Genomic DNA, 19,227 nt, shown 5'->3' with positions numbered 1-19,227 from the left:
GCATTTAGAACCTACCTCCCCAAAGAACTACAAGCAATCAAACATCTTAACTATTTAGGTACTTAGTACCTTGCAATCTTTAATGTATCTATTGTCACACCACTCCTAAGAGGTAGGCCAGTGTTATTATCCCCATTTTACAGATGGAGAACTCAGGGACAGAGAGAATAAGTCACAAAGGAAGTCTATGGTGGAGCAGGGAATTTACTCCTGGGGGAATTCTGCGCCACTACGCATGTGCAGAATTCATATCCCCCGCAGATTTCTTTGCTTCCCCGCAGAAAAATGACTTTGTGACAGGGAAGCAAAGGAAAGCTGCAAGAGCAGTCATGCACCACTCCCTAGCTGTGCAAGTACATTGTTTCAGGCACCCGGAGCAGCTGGCAGACAGGTAAATCACCACAGGGCTGTGGACACTCCAGCCAGTGGCTCCTACCCTGAGCCAGGATCAGTTGCTAATCATGGCTGCGCTGAAGGCAGAAGAGGACGGGACTTCCCCTTCTCCTGCAAGGAGTGGCTGGGGTTGTGTCAGACCCACTCCCAGAAACCTCCCCCAGTGGCAGGAAGCTCAGCATCCTCCCCTGCTTCCTGCCCCCATCACTCCTCAGCTGCAGGGGGAGGGGTCATTGTAGAGGGAGCTGCTCCCCTATCTGCCCAACTCCCGTGCATCTGGACCTCCGAGACAACCCTGCCAAGCCTCACCCTGTTTGCCCAGAACCCCCCTAGCCCTCCATATCCGAATTCCACCCTATTGAACCTCAACCCCTGCATCTGGAGCCCCCTGCACCCAGACACCCTGCCTCTGGACCCCCACCCCTACACCCAGACCACCCCCTACTGAGCTCCCTGCATTCAAACTCCCAACCTGACAAGCCCCACCCCCCTGCACCACCCTGAGCCCCCAAATCCAGACCCCCACACCACTGACCCCCAATTAGCTGCACCCAGACCCCTACCCCACCAAACCCCACTCCCCCAACACCCAGACACCCCTGTTGAGACCCCCACATCCAGACCCCTCCACTGAGCCCCAGCCACTTTCACCTGGAAGCCCCTGCAGAGTCCCATTGCCCCTGCACCTGGAACACACACACCCCCAACGAGCCTCTGCGCATCCAGATACCCCCACACCTAGACCCCCCACTGAGCTACCTGCCCCCAGATTGTCCCACGCAGAATCCTCTCACCCAATATCTGGATCCCCCCCACACTGAGCCCCTCCATGCTTGGATCCTGCCTGGTTAAGCCTTCATGCCCCACACTTGATGTGCCTTGGACAGAGGGGCAGGGTGTTTTTCTGGGGCAAGCCCAGGCCTTGTGCTGTGTCAGAGTCAGGTGCAGCCTCACCAGTGAGTGTGTGTCCCTGGGGTGGAGGGTGGGGAGGCTTCAGGGTGATCTCCCAGCTTCGTGCAACCAGTGGCCTGTGCTCCCCACTGCCATGCTGGAGCCTCTGCATTTATTTATTGACAAATAAAACTTGCAGAGTTTTGCAGATTTTTAAAATATTGTGTGCAGAATTTTTAGGCGCAGAATGCCCTCATGAGTAGGAACTGAACCCAAGTTTTCTAAATCCCAGACAAGCACCCTATTTACTGCAACTTCCTTCTTCCCTCTGTCTGGTGTGGTGCTCACACTGCAATTTGCACTTGAAAATAAGATTTAAATCTTATAGGTAGACTGCAGACTCCACCTGAGTTCAATAAGGAAAGAAGATATTTTCAAATCTGGGAGGGGAGGTTCTTGTTTGTGCTCTCTTTGTTCCCTCTCCGGATGGAGAGAAAGACCAGGCAGGTAAAACATCTCCTGAAAACCTACCTGAAATGATCCATCTAAGCTTACAAAAAATTTAAGTATGGCAAGGAAACGTATTAGATTATCTTTTGTTTTAGCTTGTGAATTTTCCCTGTGCTAAAAGGTAGTTTTATTCCTATGTTTGTAACTGTGAAGTTGAGTCCAGAGGGGAGTCCTCTGTGTTTTAAATCTTTAAGTCTTTCACGCAGATCCCCACATCTGTACCCCAGAGTTCAGAGTGGAGAGGGAACCCTGATATGGTGGCAATGGTGGGATCATTTTGAACCAGAAATACAGACCTCAGGGTTTTAAAAGGACACTTTTTTTTTTCTTTTGGCTGCTTGAAAACTGGGAGGTTTGGGTTTTTTTGTTTGTTTGTTTTGTTTTTTTAAAGGACCCATTTTTTTTAGCTGAGAGCAGCTGGAGGGTTTTTTTTTTCCCCCTCTTTGCCTGAGGGCAGAGTAGTTAAGCTATAGCAAGGGAATTCACAAGCTGTTTTTTTTTTCTAGCTCTCGGGCTAGGCTAGGCTAAGCGCAGGAAGGCTAGCAAAGATGACGGAAAGTGAGGTCTAGAAAAAACAGTTGGTGAAGCAGCAATGGGAGGGGTTTACGCCTTCTCCAGGAACTAACATTCTGGACTTTGTAAACAACCTACAAAACACCCTCCGAAACTCTTTAGTCCTTGTTAGAGAAAACCTAAAAGATGCTCAGGAAGAGGAAAAGGCCTGGTATGATAAACATGCCAGAGAGCGTTCCTTCAAAGTAAGGGACCAGGTCATGGTCTTGAAGGTGCTCCAGGCCCATAAGATGGAAACATTGTGGGAAGGGCCATTTATGGTCCAAGAGCACCTGGGAGCTGTTAACTATCTCATAGCATCCCCCCCACCTCAAACCTAAAGTCTAAAGTGTACCATGTTAATTCTCTAAAGCCCTTTTATTCCGCCGTGTCAGCAGGTAAATAAACTGGCCCGGCCCGCCAGGGTGCTTACCCTGGCGAGCCGCGTGCCAAACGTTGCCGACCCCTGTATTAGATTATCTTTTGTTTTAGCTTGTGAATTTTCCCTGTGCTAAAAGGTAGTTTTATTCCTGTTTTTGTAACTGTGAAGTTGAGTCCAGAAGGGAGTCCTCTGTGTTTTAAATCTTTTTATTACCCTATAAAGTTATCTTCCATCTGGATTTTGCAGGTGTGATTCTTTTACTTTTTCTTTAAATAAAGTTCTTCCTTTAAGAACCTGATTGATTTTCAGTGTCCTAGAGACAAAGGGTCTGGTCGGTATTCACATTATTCTCAAGCCTCCACAGGAAAGGGGGCAAAGGGGCTTAGGGGAATATTTTGGGGGAATAGGGACTCCAAGTGACCCTTTTCCTGAATTTTCATGTAAATCACTTGGTAGTGGCAGCAACACCGTCCAAGAACAAGGAATTGTACCTTGGGGAAGTTTTAACCTAAGCTGGTAAAATATAAGCTTGGGGGGTCTTTCATGCAGGTCCCCACATCTGTATCCCAGAGTTCAGAGTGGAGAGGGAACCCTGATACTTGCTGTGTGGTCTTACACAAGTCACTTTACTTTTTTGCCTCAGTCTACCCATAAAATGAGGGTAATGATAGATATCACCTCATTTGGGTGTTGCAAGGCTTCATGGAGGAGTGTGACATGCTTTGAAATCCTGAGATGAAAAGCACTCTATAATAATATGTTGTATTGTATTGTAGCACACAGGAGCTATTGGACAAATTGCTAGTTTCATATTTTTCAAAGCCTTTACACTACCTGCAGTTACAGAAAGGTATAATTTGGTGCTTAACTAGATTATTTGTACAATATTTTCCCATGGACATTGTGACAAATGCCATGCTTTGGTAGCCTGGAATATTGAAAACTACTGTAGTGAGATGCAACAGATGCTATGGACGCATGGGATATGCAAAGACTATCATATCAACTTTATAAATGTATGTATTTTTGTGGACTGGCTAGTGATTGCACTCCTGGCTAAATGAGGAAATTAAAACATTTTCTATAGGACCCAAAGTCACTTACAGGGGGTGGGAGGAGAGAATGCAAATTCCTAGTGCCAGTAACAAGTGTGGGGAAGTTTCACTCGCCGGAGGCAATAATATATACTGGTTCGATCTGGCTAAAAATGTCAAACTGTATGAAGAAGCAGCTTTGATCTGGAGAGGAGGGTCACTCATACACGATTCAAGAACTGACATAAAACTCTGACCGAGAGAGACATACCCTGTGAAAAGGGCCTGAAGTATTCTGACCTTATCGGGGTCTCTATGAAGAAGACGGATGACTGTCTGGTAAGCCAAGAGCTGCATATAAGCTTTTTATTGTTTTTAAGGTATGATTCATTGGTAATGCTTTTGTTCTGAATAGTACTTTGTTTTATAAAAGCAGGCGGTCACTGGTTAACCGTATCATTGCCCCTGAAAAAATAGGACTACAGGTACTGAACTAAAGTCAGACCTGCTGAGGTAATCACAGTGAATCACAGGAGTCTGCAGTCTAACTCCCTGGTCTGTAGGGAGCGGATAGCAGGATCCCACCCTAAGAAAAGGGATAGCTAGAGGATAGAGCCCTAAGTGTAGTTACCCAAGAAGATCACGAAGGGGTGCAGTTACTCTGGGGACTGTGACAGTCATTACTGGAAAAACTCTCATTATTCTAAAATGGTAATGCTACTGAAGATATTGGCTATTACCAAGATTTTCATGTTTAACAATAGCTCCAGCTTTTGTTCTACGGGACCTAATCATTTCCAGGAATTTCAAGATTTAGTATAGAAGGCTAGTTTTCCACCTAATCTTTCTATTTCAGTGGCTGCAGCACCAACGTACTCCTTAAACAGTGTCAAATTTTCCAAGCTCTTTCTTTGTTAACAGTTTAACTCTGACTCCTGTAAGTTTGACTATTCAGTTTAATCAAAAATAAGTCTACTACTCTTTTCAAAAGTCCTCGTTGATGGTATTGATGTCCAACCTCTGAGAAATTCTTTATCATTTAGGGCCTGATCTAAAGCCCACTAAAGTCAATGGGAGTCTTTCCAATGATGTCAAGGGACTATAAATCATGTGCTTAGAGATCTTCAATTCCATTCAAATGACAGTCTACTTGTCATACTGTGTAACTTCATTTTTTCCAGTTATACTAATTTATTTGTCCCTTCTGGATTCAGCTGCCCATTAAAGGAAGGTTGTTTCTCATTTCAAAACTAAAAACACTACTGCCTTAAGAGTGAAACTCAATATGAGCAACACAGTGTGAAGTGCGGGAAGATCATAGGTTAAACTGTAGCATATTCAGATTTCTTCAGAAGAAAGCAACATACCTAATCTGTTACACAGTATTACAGCGGCAACTACTTCCTCTTCAAATTTGACATCTAAAGAAGATACCAAATCTAAAGCAATCTTTTTGCTAATGAAAACTCCAATCCCTCACTCACTGCTTCTACCAAGAACAAACTTGCTTCAGAACACAATGATTATTTAAGAATTACAAATAATTGAATCAAATTAAATTTGGAGTACTTGAGTGGGAGGGAAGGGCTGTTTTTGCTTCATTTTGAAGAAAGTTTTTTCAGGAGATCATTCTGAGCATCTTGACTTGTGCAAAGAGGGGAAATTCTAAAGCTGAAAAAAAGGACACATTTTTCCCTTACCTGAGATGCTCCAGCGAGGCAAGGCACTGAAACTGGCACATTAGACAACTGCTCCAAATGCTGTTCAGATGATCTCTGCACCTCCTGTCTTTGTCCATCGTGAACCACCGCACTCCTTCCGAGTTGCCCATAGTCTGCTCTACCCCACGTGAAGACCTTGCCAGTTTCTAAATACAAATACATAGTTCTGGGTTATTTCTCCATTACAGCCAGACAATGTTTGGAACGCTAATTTCAAAACTAGAACAGCCGACTCTATGTACTGTTTACTGCACCCTACCTAAAAGCTCAGAGAACACAACAGTGAAAAAGTGAGGAATCTACTTACTCTTTGGAGCATGAGGGGAGAAAAGGTATTAAAATTTAGCTGAGAAACTCATTGCAATTTACCCAAACTTCAGCATTTAGTTTTCAAACAGAAATGCCATGTCTGACGAGGCATGGATTGTACATGCAATTATCTCAGTAAATCTGCATCCTATAGATGTGCTGTATAGAATTTTTATACGTATTTGTTTTACAAAAGAAACCTTTTTGTTTTGTTTTAAGAGACACACACATAAAATAGCTAACATTAAATTCCAAGAGATTTTCCTTCCATCCCAGTATTTGCCACGGAGACATCCTGTGTCCCTGTATTTAACATAAGGTTTATGTATTCTTCGGAGAAGATACCTTCTGCCACAAACTTTTGTTAGCTGCAGAATAATGGTTTCTCAGGGGGAATGGTGCCACAACATGCTCTGGGTGTCCCTAGCCTCTGATTGCCTGAAGCTGAGAGTGGACAACAGGGGATGGATCACCCAATGATTGCCTGTTCTGTTCATTCCCTCCGAAGCACCTGGCATTGGCCACTGCTGGAAGACAAGATTCTGGGCTAGCAGGACCAGTGTGCCTTTAAGTGAAGTGTCTGGGGAAAATCTCAGCTCTGTGAGCAAAGGCTGTTGTATATCTTTCCCACATCAAGAGGAAGGTGAACTTTATAATAATAATAATAATAATATATGGAGATATACATATCTCATAGAACTGGAAGGGACCCCAAAAGGTCATCGAGTCCAGCCCCCTGCCTTCACTAGCAGGACCAAGTACTGATTATGCCCCAGCTGTATGAATTTTCTGCATGAATTTTCACTAGTATATGTTTGCCTGGGCAAATTTATACACTTCATGCTAGGGAATTAAGCCTTCTTTCAAAAGAAACTTGCCCTTGGAAAGTCTGTATCTGAGACAAAGATCAGTGTTGGATTGAGCTGTCACTGATTTGACCCTGTATTCAAGTTAACTGTTCCCTTGGTGTACATTTTAGCATAATACCCTGTACATATTTGATCTAAACCTTGGTACAGGTGCCATCACTTCTGTGACCTAAATGTTAGGTTAACTTGTATTTGTGGAAGAGGCCCCCTCAAGGATTGAACTCACAACTCTGGGTTTAGCAGGCCAATGCTCAAACCACTAAGATATCCCTCCCCCCAGCTAACCCTCCCCTGTGTTAATGACCTAACACAGTACAGATCCCTATGCAGTGCAAGACGGTATAAGTTTAGGTTTATACTCCAGCAAGGGTACAAGTTGGAGGAGCTGGGAAATTGGCTGTTGCCTCCTGCCTGTCTTTTGAGTAGCTTAGGTAAAGCACTCAGGTAGCGCAGTGTGGGTGTGTGGCGCCACCAGCTATCATGTTGGGTGATAACAGGGCCTGGAGAGGCTGGCTAGAATCACCAACAAAGCAATGTGAGTTAGACCAGCAAAGCTGGTGGATTAAGGGGCACAGCAGTTCCCACTGCTCCCAGACTGCACACCAGGGGTGACAACCAATCACAGTGGGTTTATAGTAAGCATGCTTGTCATGACTGAAACCTGTTTGCCTTTTCCTAAATAGACTGAAGGATGCAAGAAAGTTAACAGTCCAGATCATATTAGATCATTCTAGGAAAAAATGTAAAGGCTGTTGGTAAGACAAAGAGAATCCCTACTGTACGGCTGCTTTGATACATACCTGAAACATTTTTAGCAAGTATATTTTTAAACATATGGTATATCCTAATAAACAATCTGATACTGAGGGCTAGTCTACACTAGAAAAGTTTTGCTGGTCTAGGTATACCAGCAGATCTATATGGGCAAACCCTCCTAGTGAAGACACAGGTTATACCGGCTTTTGCAGGTACAGCTTATACCTGTTCCCCCAAACAAAATCAGCTACACCAGCAAAAGAACTTTTTGTACAACTGCGTCTACAATAGGGCTTTTGCCGATATAAAAATCTCATTAAAAAAAAAAATCCCAAACCATTATTATACTGGTAAAAACTTTAAGTATAGACCTGGATTTAGGCTCTGATCCTACAATTGACAGTACACAGGTGGACTACTGTCCCCCATGCAGAGTCCCATTCACTGTAATGGGGCTAAGCAAGGGCAGAGCCTTTCACCCATATGCTATCACCTGCAGGATTGGTCGCAAATGCCCTGATTCTACAAACACACACCTGCTTAAACTCTGCTACTGCGAGTAGCGTCAACGAGACTTAAGCACAGATGTGTTTGCAGGAATGTTGGCCATAGAGAGGAAGAACAACAACAATATTTAGTTCTTAGAAAGTGCTTTTTATCCACAGATCTCACTGTGCTTTACAAAGCAGGGAAAGTAGGACTAGCTCTGTCTAAACATCAGGTTACTTTTATGTGAGGCTAAGATTATGTGACAGAGGTCGTGGAATCCGTGACTTCCAGAGACCTCCATGACATTTTCTGCTTCAGTTCCAGCAAGTGACGGGTGGGTCCCGCAGTTCCCAGCCACCATGGGCAGCAGGGAGGACCCCAGCACTCTCAGCTGCCCTGGCCAGCAGCAGGGGGACCCCAGAGCTGCAGCAGCAGTGAGTGCTGGACCCCCCTTCTTCACCACTTTGTCACACTTAATTTTAGTAAAAGTTAGGGGCAGGTCATGGGCTTCCATGAATTTTTGTTTATTGCCAGTGACCTGTCTGTGACTTTTACTAAAAATAACCATGACAAAATTTTAGCCTTATTTATATGACCCTCGTCACCATAATATCTAAGCATGACAGAGTATTTAAAAATACAAATTGGAACAACAACAATTCCTTCTCTCTTTCATTCCCACCTGTAGGGGAAACAGCTTGATTAGTTTACAGGGGGTTATTTGTGTGCGTGTGTGCAGAACTTATTAGAGGAAAACTAAGTCAACCAAATTAGTTCTGCATTTACAGGAAGATTTTCAAAGGCACAAAAGTCAGTTAGGCACCCAATTCTCTTCATCTTAGTTCTGAAAGTGGTTAATTCTATGTCAGTCTTATCTTTTATGGGAATGAGTTCCATAGCCCCGCTTCAGAGCATCTTGGAAACATCCCAGATCTGGCCACTGGCACCAACTGGATCTTATCATCACAAGGCGTACCAACCTTAACACTGTCCTCATTACCACAGTTATCAAAGTGCTGATTGCGACACAGACCACTCTCTGCTATGCAGTAAGGTCAGACTTAAACCAAAGAAAATACATAGATCTAAAGTAAAAGGATGCCCTTGTACCAACATCAGTGCCATTGCGGATTAAGAAAAGTCACAGCAGTACAAGAACATACTACAACAAGCCCTTGACTCCAGTGATTGTGCCACAAGCGCCCAGCTGAAGTGGGAGCAACTGAAGAACACAATCTACGATACAGCTGTCTGTCTCTCTTTGGGAAGAAGGAAAACAAGACCAATGACTGGCTTGGCACATATCCCAATGTGTTGACACCAGTCTTGGAAGCCAAACGCACAGCCCAAATCAACTACAAGAGAGACCCAAATGAAAAAACCTTACAAGCGCTGAGAATGGCAAGAACCAAGGTACAACAAACTGTTCGACGCTGCACCATTTACTATTGGCTGCACTTATGCAAAAGCAACCAAGTAGCAGCTGATGCAGGCAATCTCAGAAACATGCATGATGGGATCAAGAAAGCCTTGGGTCCAACTTCAAAGAAGACAGCTCCATTGAAATCAACAACAGGGGAAACAATCAACGACTATACCAAGCAGATGTATCGCTGGGTAGAACACTACTCTGAGCTTTACTCTCGTGAAAATATTGTTACAGATGCAGCCATCAACGCCATCAAAAGCTTGCCTATTATGAACCAACTCAACGATGAACCAACTGTTGAGGAGCTTAGCCTTGCCACAGATGGCCTCCCCAGTGAAAAGGCCCCCAGAAAAGACTGCATATTGTCAGAGGTCATAAAATGCGGAAAATCTATTCTACTGCAACATCTACATGAGTTGCTCTGCCTGTGCTGGAAAAAAGGTGAAATACCACAAGAAATGAGAGACGCCAACATCATCACTCTCTATAAAAACAAGGGTGACAGGACCGACTGTAACAACTATCATGGCATTTCCCTTCTTAGTATTATGGGGAAAGCCTTTGCCCGAGTTGTCCTGAACAGACTTCAGACCCTTGCAGACAGAATCTATTCTGAATCACAATATGGCTTCAGAGCTGAAAGGCCTACTATCTACATGATCTTCTCACTGAGAAAACTGCAAGAGAAATGCAGAGAACAAAAAAAGCCCTTCTACATAGCCTTCATCAACCTCACAAAGGCTTTTGATCTTGTCAGTAGAAGCAGACTATTTGTGCTTTGATGTCTCTCCCCTCCCCCCAAGCTCTTAAGCACGATTCGATCCTTCCATGAAAATATGTATGGCACAGTTCAATACAACGGCTCAGTCTCTGAAGCTTTCTAGATTCGTAGCGGAGTTAAGCAAGGCTGTGTACTTGCCCCAACTCTGTTTAGGGTCATCTTCTCCTGGCTACTGAAACTAGCTTTTGGTTTCTCAACTGAGGGAACCTACTTGCACACAAGATCTGATGGAAAGCTATTCAGTCTTGCAAGACTCAGATCTAAAACCAAGACTCAGGAGGCCCTTATTCAACACCTCCTTTTTGCTGATGACGCAGCAGTGACAACCCACACAGAAGCTCATCTCCAAAACCTTATAGACAGTTTTCCAAAAGCCTAAAAAAGATTAACATAATGTTGAGGAAGTACCTTCCATCAAGAACAACAACTATGAACTTGAAGTGGTGAACGCAGCCAACCTTTCACTTGAAATGGAATTCAACATCCGCACTGGAAAAGCCACCACAACAATGTCTAGACTGAGCAAGAGGAGATGGCAAAACAACAAACTGACAGAACACACAAAGATCTGTGTGTATTGTGCGTGTGTTATCAGCACGCTTTTGTATGGGAACGAGACATGGACCTGATACTCTCATCAGGAAAAGAGGCTCAACAGCTTCCATATGCATTGCCTTCATCGAATCTTTGGCATCTCCTGGAGGGACAGTCACCAACACTGAGGTGCTCAAGCGGCCCAGCATACCCAGCATGCAAACACTCCTCAAACAGAGATGCCTCCGCTGGCTTGGGCATGTGTGCTGAATGAATGCTGGGGCACATCCCAAAGGACATCCTCTATGGTGAATTGGCATCTGGGAAAAGACCCAAAGGACACCCAAAATTGTGTTTCAAGGATGTGTGCAAGCGAGACCTCAAAGAAATGGACATGGATGTGGACAACTGGGAAGGTCATACTCAAGACCGCAGCCTTTGGAGACAAGAGCTTAGCAAAGGTCTCCGGAGTTACGAGAGGAAGCCGCCCAGCTTAGCAGAGGAGAAAAGAGCTTGCAGAAGGCAGAGCCCAAAGAGTCGAAACATCATCTTTAAATGTGACAGATGCGGCAGAGATTGTCTCTCTCAAGTGGGGCTCTTCAGCCACAGCTGTCATAAAACCAACCGAGTAAATTCTTTACTTCTCAGGGGCAGATATCCATGGTCTCTCAAGACTGAAGGATGCCTACTACTTACCTTTTATGGGAATGAGTTCCATAATCCCGCTTCAGAGCCTAAAAACATTCTGTCTCCCACAGTCACAACCCCCCCATTGGTTGACAATTTTACTGCAGAATGTTGCTACCATGTGAACTGCATTAGATTACTATATACAGTATGTTCTCTGTAGAATATTGATCAACATTTCATAGCAACAAAAAAAATTCAACCTGAGTCAGACACAAAGCATGGAAAATTCCAGCCCGAAAGGTTAAAGTCTGTCAAAGTTATAAGCATTGGGTTATGATGGAAAGTGTTAGGCACTCTTAACAAGAGGCATTGCTATTCTGTCACCTATAACATAGAGGGTATTTAATAATGGCCTAAAAATACATATTATATTAGTCACATAGAATAAGAGGCTGAGGGATGAATTACTTTAGAATTAAAGGTGACATAACAAGGAATATTGATCTAAAATTAGAAAAGGACAATTTTTAATTACAAGTTAAGAAAACACTTCTAGCAGTGAGTCAATTAGACAATGGAGTACATTTAACAAGGTGGGTTGCTAAGGCATCAGAACTTGATGTTCAAGAACAGACAAGATAAAAAGACTTAGCACATAGAAGACAATCCGGAAATTTGTGGGACGGGACACAGAACACCATGCTGGAAGTCCTTTCCACCTCTATCCAAACACTGACAGTGTTTAGTAAGAGCTTGATCCTGCAAGGTGCTTAGCACTCTGACCCCAATCCATGAAAGCACTTAAGCTCATGCTTAACTATGAACATGTGAGTAGTTCCACTGACATCAGTAGAATCATACATGTGCTTAAAGTTAAGCACATGCTGCAGTGGATCAGGACAGACTGCTCATCAGCTTGCAGGACTGAATCCCAAGTCAGAAACAATGGGCTTAATTGTGTAACTTTAGGGTGTCATGTTTTAAGTGAAACTAATATCCAAACCAACAGTCCAGATAACTTGTTTTTTACCATTTTCATGTATGCTTTTATCTGGTCCATGTTGAAATTAATATTACATTATTCATAGTGTTTTATGTATCAGTAGAAATCTGCCTTCCTTTATCTCAGTCACATGGAATTAGTTGATTTTCTCCTATTCTTAAAGCTGATAGCCCCCGATACAACAGTTCATAATCAGAAAATCCCTTAAGTGCTTTGCTGAACAGGGATTGACTTAAACATGTTGGGACCTCACTTTTAAATCTGCAGTTCAACCTCATGAAAGCTCCTCTAGATTTACTTTATATCTTCCTTCAAATACACTGCCACCATGAAAGAAAACGGAAATCCAACTCCCAAAGTCTATGGCATTGAGCATGTCTAATGATATTGCTTATAATACTTCTACATTTCTGTCTGACATTGTACACTTCACTATGCTTACTTATTATGCTGCCAGGAATGTAAAGTATGTTATTTTTCTTTCTTAGCCATTTCCTAATCAATTTATTCAGCCATATGGACTGTTCCAGTACAACTATAAATAGTCATAGTTGTACCTGAACAGTCCATATGGCTGAAGAGATTTTGGTCTTGTACATTTGACATTGAAACTGACCCATTTTTAAAGAACAGATAAGAATTTTAGTAAATATGTTGATTTGTTTCTTCCACATCACTTCAGATTTATTTTTGTCTGAAGTTATAGTTGTCACTATTTTAAAATTACATCATGATTACATTACAGTCACCTATCTTGACATCCCTCTTAACTATATTTAAGAACACCTTACTAGACACACAAAAAGCCACAATCAAGAAAGAAGGCTGTGCTGGTTTAGAGGGGAAATGACGGCAGCTATAAAAAATAAAAATAACAATATATAGCAAATGGAAGAAAGGAATGAATGTATATAACTCAGAAGTTTGCAACGGTATAAAATTGATAAGGGAAACAAAGGGACCCAAGGAAAAATCTATGGCCAGCAGAGTTAAGGACAATAAGAAGGAGGTTTTTTTTTTTAAAAGATTGGAAATAAACAAAATCCTGACAATGGTATTGGTCCATTACTAGGTAGAAATGGCAGAATTATCCTGCGAACAGTCAACGTAAACAGAATGTCTTGCAGCCCGCCAGCGGATTACCCTGATGGGCCACGTGCCGAAGGTTACCGACCCTGCACTAGTATCTCTAGAGGATGTTAAACAGAAGCTACTAAAGTTAGACATATTTTAAATCAGCAGGTCCAGATAACTTGCATCCAAAAGTTTTAAAAGAGCTGGCTGAGGAGCTCTCTGGACCATTAATGTTGATTGTCAATAAGTCTAGAAGCACTGGGTAAGTTCCAGACGACTGGAAGAAAGTTTATGTTGTGTCAATTTTTAGAAAGGGTAAACAGGATGACCTGGGTAATTTTAGGCCTGTCAGCCTGACATTGATCCCGGGCAAGATAATGGAGCAGCTGATATGGGACTCATAATAAAGAAAGAATTAAAGGAAGGTAACGGAATTAATGCAAATCAACATGATTTTATGGAAAATAGATCCTGTCAAATTATTTCTATGACATTACAAGTTGGGTTGATAAAGTCAATAGTGTTAATATAATATACTTAGATTTCTGTAAGGCATTTGACTTGGTACTACACATTTTGATTAAAAAACTAGAATGACAGAAACAATTAACATGGCACACATTAATGGATTAAAAACTGGCTAACTGAAAGGTCTCAATATGTAATTGTAAATGGGGAATCGTCATCGATTGGGTGTGTTTCCAGCGGGGTCTGACAGGCATCGGTTCTTGGCCCTGCACTATTTAACATTTTTATCAATGACCTGGAAAAACACAAAGTCATCACTGATAAAGTTTGCAGATGACACAAAAATTTGGGGAGTGGTAAATAATGAAGAGGACAGGTCACTAATTCAGGGCAATCTGGATCACATGGTAAACTGGGCACAAGCAAACAATATGTGTTTTAATATGACTCAGTGTAAACGTCTACATCTGGGAACAAAGAATGCAGGCCATATTAACATAATGGGGGATTCAATCCTGTGAAGCAGTGAATCTGAAAAAGACTTGGGAGTTGTTGTGGATAATCAGCTGAACATGAGTTCCCAGTGTGATGCTATGGCCAAAAGAATTAATGTTATCATGGGACACAAACAGTAATCTTGAGCAGGAGTAGAGAGTTATTTTACCTCTGTATTTATCATTGGTGCAATCACTGCTAGAATGCTGTGTCCAGCACTCAAGAAGGAAGTTGACAAATTGGAGGGTGTTCAGAGAAGAACAACAAAAGGATTAGAAAACTTGTGTTATAGTGATTGATCTCTTTGAGTCTACCTATTTAGCTAAACCAAAAGAAGGTTAAGAGGTGACTTGATTACAGTCTATAATGGGCTTTTCAGTCTAGCAGAGAAAGGTATAACACAATCAAATGGTTGGAAGTCAAAGCTAGACAAATTCAGACCAGAACTAAGGCATACATTTTTGACAGGGAGTGTAATTAAACATTGGAACAATTTACCAAGGCTTGTGGTGGATTTTTTTTTATCAGTGACAATTTTTACATGAAGATTGGGTGTTTTTCTAAAAGACATGCTCCAGAAATTATTTTGGGGAAGTTCTATGACCCGTGTTATACAGAATGTCAGACTAGATAATCACAATGGTCCTTTCTGGCTTTGGGATCCATTAATCTAATAATACCCAAAATTCAAGAACTAGACACTCGCTAAGCTATTTGTTCATAAATTCTATCCAATAAATGATGTATGAAAATAGTTAATATTCTAGGTTCTTTATTACAACTCATGGATGCATTTAAAGTAACATTACCTGTAATCACTGAATAGTCAGTGAATGGTAGAACTTTATTTGGTCAAAGTTACGATAGGGATCTTTATATAAAATTCTTTTTTACATCTCTGTCTCATGAAAATTCACAGGTTCTTATGCAAAAATTCAAGAGGTCCATTTTGAATCTGCGGTTAGCCTCTAAGTTTCATATTAATTCTTTCTATGATCCACATCCCTCTTGGTGTTCTTCTGCATATTTTATATAGTTGGGTATGTTTCCAGTACCTTTTTTGTATTTTATTTATAATGCCTTAAATTTAACCATTAAAAAATTGCACACAAAACACAGACATAGGTATCTACTAATGCCTCTTCAGTAAAATCAACTCAGAGCAATAGACTGCTTTTCATTATATCCCCCTCTTCATACAAAGATGCTGGAACTAGGGGTTGCAGAAGTCATTTCCATCATACACAGGGTTTACAGTTTGGTTCAATGGCTCTCAGCACCCCCAGTATACAAATTGTTCCAGAACCCCTGTCTTCACAGCTCTAGAACCTTGAAATTTCAGCTTTTCCTGTTGAAAAATTGTATCTCATTTAGAGAAAATAAATGTTATTCAATGGAATTCATCATATGGGGCAGAAAAGACTAACACAGGTGGACTGTTAGGTTCCAGGGTTGCACATCACCCTAAAAAGGAAAACAAATATTCCCCAAGTTGAAGACTTTAGCACAGATTCCTATAGAAAGGTTAAGGGCACAAAATTCAGCACTCCTTATTCTGGCAACCTCCCTTTTACTTTATTAAAGCATTATACTTCAATGAGAGTTTTGCAATAGCTAAGTAGTGCTGAAGAGAGCCCTGAATTAACATGTCAAATTACCATACCAGATAACAGGATGGTGATAATTGGCAACATCATATGATAAATTCAGTGTATCATGCTAATTATTGTGCAGCTCTGATAATTTCACCTGCACTCTGTCCACTGAGCCATCTCTGTCAGGACTGCAACTAACATTCCAAACCTTTAAGAAGCTTTGAACAGCCTCCATAGTTTGTCCCATTATTAAAAAAAATAAAACCAGAGAAATGTTTGTCTCTTTGCCTCCACATTTACACTGTCTGAACACTCAAGATGGGCAATACCTGTATTCAGTCAAGGGAGCTATTCACATGCTTGAAGCTGAACGTGTGCTTATGTGCTTTGCTGGACTGGGCAAGAATCTGCAGAAGATATGGTGAGGCTGGATTTTTCTGAGAAAACACTGTAACCTTAAGTATCAGATGAGGCTATGGGCAAACCAGAAGAACTACATTTGGAAGAAATTAAAATGAAACCTTTTCATTCAAAAATCTAGTTAGAGGAGAACTATTGGCAATGATAGACTGAAATGTGGGCTTCCCTCCAGTACATATGGTTGTTTCTGAACTCTGCCATCCCATCAGAAACAGCGCCATCAGGGGGTTATGTTAAGCCACCTATCATTCCTTGCATTCATTTTCAAACTGAAAAAATGCCCTTTCATCTCTCTTTCCTCCTGATTAGAGACACGACTCTGCCTCACCAGCTGTGCGCCGGCTCATTTTAAATTCTAACTATGATGCATCTCTCACTTGTAGACTTTTATTAGCAATGTCTTAAAATGCAGATTGCTGCCTAAATTTAGTTACATAATTAAAAACAAATCTCACTCATCTCTACCCCAGCAAACAAAATTGCTGCACTCAAGGTTCAATAGAGGGCTTGACTTTTCATCTAAAAACAACTGTATCCTAATGAAAAGTAGGGAGAAAAAAAATCAAAGTGCTATTTAGTGATGCCGCTAAAATGCAAAGATGCATAAAACATTAACCAGCTATGGAAAAGCTCTATTTGCAAATGCATTATAGTATTACCAGAGGTTTACTGTTCTGCGTACTTCTGCAAATAAATTCAGCACTATGCTACTATGGCAGGATGAGTCACACACTTTTAATGACATTCTACATTTATACCTTCATGCCCTTCTTCTGCTCTCAGTTCTGTGCTTTCTTCCATACAACCCGTTTTACTTGAGACTCCCTCCCTCACTCAGTCCATCTCATCCCCAGCCTCTTTTGGTGTCTGGGCTAGAGGAGGGAGGCTGCAGCTGGGCTCTGAGTAGGGTGACCAGATGTCCTGACATATTGGGACAGTCCCAATATTTGGGGCTTTTTCTTATATAGGCTCTTATTACCCTCCACCCCCTGTCCCGATTTTTCACACTTGCTGTCTGGTCACCCTAGCTCTGGGGGTAGGGAGTTCGGGTATCTGAGCTGGAGAACACCCCACAGCGGGCTCTGGGGGGAGGGGATGTGGGTGTCTGGCACTCCAGCTGGGCTCTGGGGGGCAGAGAAACATGAACTGGGTTGTCGTAGGGGTTTCTTTAACTCTCTACTCCTGGGGGAATTTTTTGTGTGTGTGTCTGTATTGTTACAGACATAGTTGCTGACAGGTATTTTTAAATAAATTACCAAAATAATTGAAACTGGCATGCTTATATAGTGTTATTTTGACAAATGAAATATGCAGAATTTTAAAATATTGTGCACAGAATTTTTAATTTTTTGACACAGAATTCCCCCAAGAATAAGATTTGCAGCAGGAAGAAAGCTGAGACAAAAACAAGAGGGACTTCAACTCAGGCTGGAGATGAGAGGAGGGAGTTATGCATTTTCTGGCTCTGCCTTCTTCCTGTAGCTTACGATTAAAGCTTGTTAGAATGAACATATAAGGGGGGCCATTTGCAGAGGCTTTTACTATATCAGGCCCCACGCACAGACATGTAAGACAGAAAATGTACTGCAAACACATCTGGGGTTGTGGTTGCTTACATTTTTTTAAAAGGAAAAATGGGGAGAGTTAGGATATCAAGAGAAATAAGTAGCATGGGGAAGTTGAACTCCTTAAGCAATCAATCCTGGGAATTGCTGAGCAGCCTCAACTACTATTGATGGGCAGGATGCCTCAGCATCTTGCAGAATCACACTCTAAAGGCAATTATAATTGGACAACAGAATACAGCATCTGCACAGTAATAAGTGGTTGGAATACACAAGTAGTGTCCAGGGTTCTGGTCTAATAGCAAAAGAATCATGAGGATCCCACCCCAAGACAGGTAAGGGTCAGAGGCCCAACATCTAGGAAGGTGCAGTCAGAGAGACCAGAAAGGGGAGAGAGGGGCAACTAGCTCCATAACAGTCACATGCCTAACTGCCATTTGTGCTTTCAGAATCTCTCCCACAACCCAGCCTGAGCTATACCTTCTTCCCAACCCTTCCTTTTTTCTCTAGCTCAAACCTACAACTTATTAGAATTCACTGACTGCAAGAGATTTTCAACATTTCAGAGCCACAGGTCATAAAACATGGGAGCCAGCAACTGAAGCCCTGTCTACATTAGAGACATCTGCACCAATGTAACTACACCAGTGCAAACCCCTAAGCATCAGGCTAGAGAGGAACTTACACCATTTCTCTTTCAGAAGAATAAAGTTGGAAGGGAACAAAACAGAAAAATGAAAAGAGCATGAATGAAAAGCAACCCGGTTCTTCACAACCTTTTCTCCTCTGACACATCAAAAGGACACTGACTGAAAGAAGCAGGGCTGTCAGATTCATTTTTCATAGACTGCAATGGGATGCGACAGCTTGGAAAGAAATCATGAGTATTCTCCTGCCTTGTGGGAAGTGGCCAGGTGAGGAGGAGTCATTGACTTGGGCTGACCTGTGAAGAGCTGGGGGAAGAAAGAAAGAAAGAAAGAAAGAAAAAAAAAGACTCATGAAACCATTTTATATGCCAGGCTCAGTTCACTGCAGGCACTCAAACCTGAAGGAAATCTGAATACTTGATTTCGATCAATATTGATATTGTTAAATATTGCTACAATGTGATGAGGAACTTTTTAACAGCTATTCTGGATTTTGAGATCCAACATATCAGCAGGTCTTTGCATACATTTCAATTATTATCACATGCATGTGTGCATGTGCTGGTTTTTAATCTTCTGCTAAAAGGGCAAGCAAGAGGAGACAAGCAAAAAAGATTTAGTGCCTTTCTTTGTCCTGTGTGACTTGCCAGCCTGATTCTTCAAAATAGATGGGTTCTGGC

The 19,227-nt window shown here is 42.0% G+C and overlaps 1 protein-coding gene across 1 annotated transcript in view; it reads right to left on the bottom strand.

Moving 5' to 3' along the window:
* Positions 1 to 19,227, bottom strand: part of SERGEF (secretion regulating guanine nucleotide exchange factor) — a 291,127-nt gene that overhangs the window by 204,336 nt on the left and 67,564 nt on the right. Inside the window, exon 9 of the mRNA XM_065403356.1 lies at positions 5,463 to 5,629. Within this exon, the coding sequence (XP_065259428.1) occupies positions 5,463 to 5,629 (167 nt within the window). The remainder of the gene's footprint in view (positions 1 to 5,462; positions 5,630 to 19,227) is intronic.

Source organism: Emys orbicularis, chromosome 4 (assembly GCF_028017835.1).
Source record: "Emys orbicularis isolate rEmyOrb1 chromosome 4, rEmyOrb1.hap1, whole genome shotgun sequence".
Taxonomy (NCBI): Eukaryota; Metazoa; Chordata; order Testudines; family Emydidae; genus Emys; species Emys orbicularis.
This window is presented reverse-complemented; position numbering and strand designations above follow the sequence as displayed.